The sequence below is a fragment of the Nannobrachium achirus genome, assembly GCF_963921795.1.
Source record: "Nannobrachium achirus genome assembly, chromosome: 14".
Lineage (NCBI taxonomy): Eukaryota > Metazoa > Chordata > Actinopteri > Myctophiformes > Myctophidae > Nannobrachium > Nannobrachium achirus.
Genome location: NC_137821.1, coordinates 20,280,201 through 20,286,827, shown reverse-complemented (window position 1 = coordinate 20,286,827; position 6,627 = coordinate 20,280,201). Strand labels below are relative to the sequence as shown.

At 46.6% G+C, this 6,627-nt stretch overlaps 1 protein-coding gene across 1 annotated transcript; it reads left to right on the top strand.

The window, feature by feature from the left end:
* Positions 1 to 3,565: 3,565 nt before the first annotated feature.
* On the top strand, positions 3,566 to 6,613 carry LOC308297883 (ubiquitin carboxyl-terminal hydrolase 8-like; the record flags this gene model as incomplete). The annotated part of the gene is made up of 1 exon (XM_080741448.1): positions 3,566 to 6,613. One exon carries the CDS (start codon positions 3,566 to 3,568, stop codon positions 6,611 to 6,613), a length of 3,048 nt encoding a protein of 1,015 aa, XP_080597574.1.
* Between the last annotated feature and the right edge of the window lie 14 nt (positions 6,614 to 6,627).

The window sequence follows — 6,627 nt, the reverse complement described above, 5'->3', positions numbered from 1 at the left end:
CTCGTCGGGTCGAGGGGAGCACATATAAATACACAATTAAGCTTTTAATACCACAACTTTTACACCACCAACAAGCGGAGTATGAACATGATTAGTGCCAACTCTACCAGAGGGAGCTTGACACTAGAAACACAGCTGTAAACACAAAGCAATCTGTTGGACATTGTGTTTGATATGTCCATTCTAAACAACTGTTGCAGTGGGCCGCTAGGCTAGGGGGCTGCCCAGTGGCAAAAAAAAAAAAAAAAAAAAATTTTTTTTTTTTTTTTTTTTTTGGGGCCCCCCTCTGCTGGGGGCCCCCCCGCCTTGCGGGAGTTGCGGGGGTCTCCCCGCCGCCACTGCGCATGGTGTCATTCAGCCTTTGCGTACAATGGAGAGCTGTACATATTTGGTGGCATCAACGGAAATTAAATGATCTGTGGAAGTTCAATACAGAGATATTCTCCTGGAAGAAGGTTGAGCCCAAGAGGAAAGGCCCATATCCAATGTATAATATGTGCTGTTGCATGGTGGGAGATTGCATCATCCTCTTTTGGAGGAAATACTCAATCAGATGATTCGGTGTACGACGTGTACATCTTAGACTTATGTCCTAGCCTGAAGACTTTATGTAAGCTCACTGCTATTCAGCATGGTCTGGAGCAGTCAGGACTCCCACACAACATTAGGTGGGAACTGGAAGCGAGTATACCTACCATAGGAGAGTTGGTTACATAAATTAGAAGGTGCGGCTTGTGATTGGCTGGAGCGGAGGTCTGGAGCGCTCGGCTGTGTCACTTGGACTGCGCGGGCGGGTGTGAATGCGTTTATCGTGGGCTTGCGCAGGCCTTACGGCCTGGGCATAAATATAACGATTGCATTCACCACGGCTTCGTAACTCGCGCGGCCGGCGGAGCGCCAGGCCTGCGGCGCTCGGGGGCGAAGAGCAGGACCAAGGTCCGCTGGCCTTCGCGCCGCTTGCAATGTCGTGGACAATAACTGTGACATCTAACCATAAAACGAGCACTCCTTCAAACGAAGTCTCCTACGTTTGGAACAATAGCGAACTGGAAGCCATGACTGCCAAAAGCGACATACGTGTGCTTACTGCCAGTAAAAACACTAAAGATCTTTTCCAGTTGATGTTGAAGATGACACTGTGTCTGGTTAAGTGTCTCATTACCTCTGTCTTTGGTGTTGCACTGGGTGTAATACTTTCTTTATACATTGGTAGTTAAAGCCTTACTGTCTGTATTATCATGTACAGTAGGTAGGTGTAAGAAGCCGTCTTGTGACAAACATTGATGTGTGTGTGCATCCTTGACCTTGATGATATGACCAGTTTTGGGGTAATGCGTTACAAAGTAACGTGTTAGAAGTAGTGTAATGCATTTGTTTAGTAATCAGTTACTTACGTATTTAAATGTTCGTTCCTTTTCCTTAATTCTGTTGAGATGATATAACATCCTAACATTGTTTTTAAGCTCCACTAACATAATAATATGCAACGTTTCGATCGTTTAGGTCTTCATCAGGCAAATCAACCTGGCCTAACTATACAGGCCCTTATCTACCATATTGGCACGTTGGGCACATGCCCAGGAGCCCCTGGGCATTGGTAGGCCCAAAGAAAATAAAATAAAACTTTTTTTATTGTTAAGAATGCAGCTGAAAAGTGCAGATTGTGCGTTAAAGCCAGTACAATGCTTGAAGTTCAAGTGCCATGGGTCTCTCAAAGGTGTTAATCCAGCCCTGCCTAAATGCAGGCATAAGATGTGCACACTGACACATTTACCCGGTTTCTGTTTATTTCCTACTTATTGAACATTCAGGAAAAATCTTTAGATCAGTCAGCGAGCGAGGTCAACTAAATACATAATAATAAATTAATAATTGATAATAATAACAATGATTTTTTTTGTCAGTACTGTAGTAATTACCAGATAATACAAAACATAAAATTTCAGTTGGGACATGATTTTTCATTATTACACTGCTGACACTGGCATGTCACACAATGACATGAAAGATAAACATATTTTTGAGCGCGGCGCCTGGAAGGAGCTAAGCTCCAACATCTGGACGCAAAGCGTAGCCTACATCTGGCCTACATCTTGGCACAAGGCGCCCAAAGTTTGTTGTACGCCCACTAAATGTCCGGGCTCTGAAGCGTGGCCTACATCTGGCCTACAACTTGGCACAAAGCGCACAAAGTTTGTTGTACACCCAGGGTCACATTGGCCAAGCTTTGCGGGACCCTTTTTTTTACAGGTTTGCTGGTTTTCACCGGCTGTGTCATCATGAACACTAAAGCTCATGTAGATTTCTGATATCATTTTCAAATATCTGTGCTTTGCATCATGTAGGCGCTTCATAGTAACACTTTTAGCCTATTAGAATACGATTTTAAATAAAGGCAATATTCCTGGAGAGTATTTATTTGAGCATTTTGGCCTTTTCTTTTTATTAACTTTTTTGTTTGTTTGTCTTGTTTTATATTTTTTCTCATTGTATTGTGCACCTCCACTGCTGGCATGAAAGTCCACAAAGTTCTCTGCCCAATCACCAGTGTCTGCTGACCCCATACAGTGGCATACACCAATCACAGTCCCCACAAAAGTGAACAGTAGTGTGGTTTATTATGTCATTGACAAACTGCAGGCACAGATCAGGGGGTAATGATCAATAGTCAGGAATCAAATGGAACCATACGGTTTTGTAAATAATAGTGAGTGCAAATTGAACCACATGGACACAATTGTATACTGTTAGAGGTTTGGGGTCTGTGGCCTAATTAATGTATTGTATACCAAAGTGGGGGTCCCAGAAGTTAAAATCAAACCTCGGTTCGAAGTGAAGCAGTGAACTTTTATTCTATGTATTCTAGAGCTATGAACATATGTATGTATATACATTCGGTTCAAAGTGAAGCGGTATGTGTTCTAGAGTTCCAGAGCTCAGAATTCAGAATTCTGAATGAATGAATGATTTTATCTGGAGGGCCGAATTGTCATGTGAAGCTTGACCAATCCTCAAAGTATGGTCTCATTGGACATTTTTAATCATCCAATCATCAGACCGGGACGGACACTACACACATATTCTGGACGTACGGGACAGATAAAACCTGTTCATTCTGGACTGAAATGACCATATGGACGTGGGGGACACACATGGGACACACATTTACGGACAGATAAAACCTGTTCATTCTGGACTGAAATTACCATATATGGACATGGGGGACACACATGGGACACACAAAGCCACTCCTTGGAAGCGGCTTTCACCGCTTCAAAAAGGGAACACACACCCTTATTAGATCCCGTCTTGTTTTTGATGCTACGTCATCAATTGTGTCATCGGTGATGTCTTAATGACGTCAGACTTCTTCTGATATCTTAGTCTACATTATGTGACATTGTGGCCTATACCCCTATTTGTTCCAGGAAGTCTCTTAGTCTGTCACCTGTTAAGGAAATGCAGAAGAAGTGTAAGCAACAAAGCTATTGAGAAAACCACTAGAGCATGTGAACATCAGAACACCAGAGTACTTGCTTGTGAGCTTTGCCTGAACATACTGAAGATGAAGCTGAAGATGCTTACATTGCTCAGGGTCAAAGAACTGTATTTAGGTACATCTCTGCAAGACCTCAAAATAAAGGCTGAAGTCATACCATACCAGAGCACCAAAACTGAGAACTATGTCCAGAGTGCAATTAAACTGTTTAAGTCGGCAGAGGAGTGTCGCTTGGACAGAGATGAGGAGAAGGCGTATGTCATGTACATGAGATACCTAATTATAGTACTTGACATCCTTCAAAAAAGACCAGACTACAACGAACAGAAGGACTATTACCAGTCCCTTTTGGGTCCAAAGAATCCAAAGAAAGCCATTGAAGAGGCAGAGAAGCTTAAAAAAAGCCTCAAACTCAGGTATGAGGAGGCAGAGGAAAGGAAGAATATTGAGGAGGAGAGAAAAGAAGAAAGGAAAAATAAGGAGAGGTCTGAGAAAGATGGACCCTCAGCTAACACAAACGACAAGGTGAAGAAGGGAAAGCTGCCAGAGATTAAGAATGCACCTGCAGTAGGGATCACTCCTGAGAAACTCTTACGATTGATGAAGGACCAGACAGTTCTCATCATGGACGCTCGTAGCATGAATGATTTTCAAGAGTCCCACATTCACATCCCAGGACAGACATGCGTCATCAGCGTACCTGAAGAGGCCATAAGCCCAGGAATTACTGCAAACCAGATTGAGGCCAATCTTCCAGAAGTCTCCAAAGAACAGTGGAAGAGACGAGAGTTTGTGGACCATATAGTCCTACTGGACTGGTCCAGCTCTGTCACCGATCTTGGAACCACCTTACAGACCCTCGAAGACGCTCTGTTCAAGTGGGACAACATCACCATTCTTTGCAGTGAACCCATGGTACTGGAGGGAGGCTATGAGAACTGGCTGCTGTTCTACCCTCAGTTCACCACCAACTCTAAAGTCAAGCCTCCTAGACAGAACGTCATCAACACATCCCCACATCTGATAAACTTCAGTTACCCTTCCCTCAAGGAAAGGAATCCAGACGAGTCTGAAGTTGAGCGCCAGGACCCTCCAGCCTCTCTGCTTGTGAATGGAATTGCTGCAGCAGAACAGCATTTCCCTGAAACATCCATGGAAACAAATAGCCTGACAAAACCATTTGACGCTCAAGTATACCTATCCATAGTACCTGAAAAGGGTACACCCAGCCTGTCAGTTATCACAGCCAAGGGCATCCCACAGATTGACCGCACCACTAAGCCAATGAATGATACTAAACCAAACCAGTATGACTCGGCAAAAGACCTGGCCCTGAACGGCTCAGTCATTCCTGATCGCTCTGTCAAACCGCCGCTCATCTCTTCCAGCAGCTCCCTGTCCAAGGACCAGCAGATCCATGCCGAGGCTGCTGCTTTGATGGACAACGCCAGGCAGGAGCAGGAGAAACGCACATGCACTGAAGAGGAGAAGGGAGAGAAGGAATGTTTCCAGAGGGACGCAAAAAGTCTGAATGTGACAGAAGAGGATGAGACACACCAGGAAAGGAAGAGCATTGGCTGGCAGAGGGCTGAGGAGAAGGGAAGTGGGGTGAAAGTGCAGAGCTCAGACATGCCACTGGCCTTGCTTGCTCCAGAGGACAGGGCCAGGAAAGAGATGATTGGCAGAAGTGTTCAAGGTTTTCCAGCAGGTTGGATCAAGTTTCTGGATACAGAAACGGGTACATTCCACTACTACCACTCCCCATCTAAGACCTTCCGATCCTACCCTCCTGAGCTCCATGTTCCCCCTCCATGTTTCCCCTCCACACCACACTCAGCGAAACAGAAAGAGCTGAGTCCAACAGGGGAGTCAGACACCAACTACGATATCAGCCAAGATCTGGTGGAGGATTCGCAGAGGAAGGAAGCTACTCCCACCACAGCTACCAAACCCACCATCAACAGGGAAACCAAGCCTGCCAGCACTAAAGTCGTCCCCGATTTGAAGATTGCCCAGCCATCGGTTGCAAAACTTGCCAATCTAAATCCTATACATGGAGGCAAGGGTGCATCAATGACAGGGCTAAAGAATCTGGGCAACACATGTTATATGAACTCCATCCTGCAGTGTCTGTGCAACACTGGCGCCTTGGCCGACTACTTCAACCAGGACTTCTACAAGGCCGACATCAACAGGGCCAATATCTTGGGCCATAAGGGGGAGGTGGCGGAGGAGTTCGGCGAGATCATGAAAGCCCTCTGGTCAGGTCTGTTTAAGTGCATCAGCCCCGTGGACTTCAAGAACACCATAGGCAAGATAAACGACCGGTTCAACGGTTACAAACAGCAGGACTCACAGGAGCTGCTGCTCTTCCTGATGGACGGCCTCCATGAGGACCTCAACAAGGCAGAGAACAGCAAACGCTACAAAGAGGAAGACACCGACCATCTGGAAGACCAGGAGGCTGCGGACCTGGCCTGGGCCAAACACAAGCAGCTCAACGAGTCCATCATCGTGGCGCTGTTCCAGGGTCAGTTCAAGTCCACCGTGGAATGTCTCACCTGCCACCGCAGGTCGCGCACCTTCGAGACCTTCATGTACCTGTCACTGCCCCTGGCCTCTGCCACCGAGTGCACGCTCCAGGACTGTCTCGAGATGTTCTCCAAGGAGGAGCGGCTGACCCTCAACAACAGGGTGTTCTGCAGGCACTGCAAGGCCCTCCGAGACTCCACCAAGAAGCTGGAGATCTGGAAGGTCCCTCCCATTCTCCTGGTACACCTAAAACGCTTCGCCTACGAAGCAGAAGCACTGTCCCCGTATAAGCAGAAGCTGCAGACGTCGGTCAACTTCCCCCTCGACGACCTAGACCTGTCGCACTACGTCAATGGACCCACGCAGAGCCTCAAGAGTTACAGCCTGTATGCTGTGTCAAACCACTACGGGGGTTTGGACGGCGGCCATTACACGGCTTACTGTAAGAACAGTCTCAAGCAAAGCTGGTTCAAGTTTGACGACGACGAAGTGACTGACATCCCCACTTCCTCGGTCAAGTCCCCGAACGCCTACATCTTGTTCTACACGTCTCTCTCGTGGGCAAGAGAAAACCGAGGCTAGGCTAGGCTGTTAGT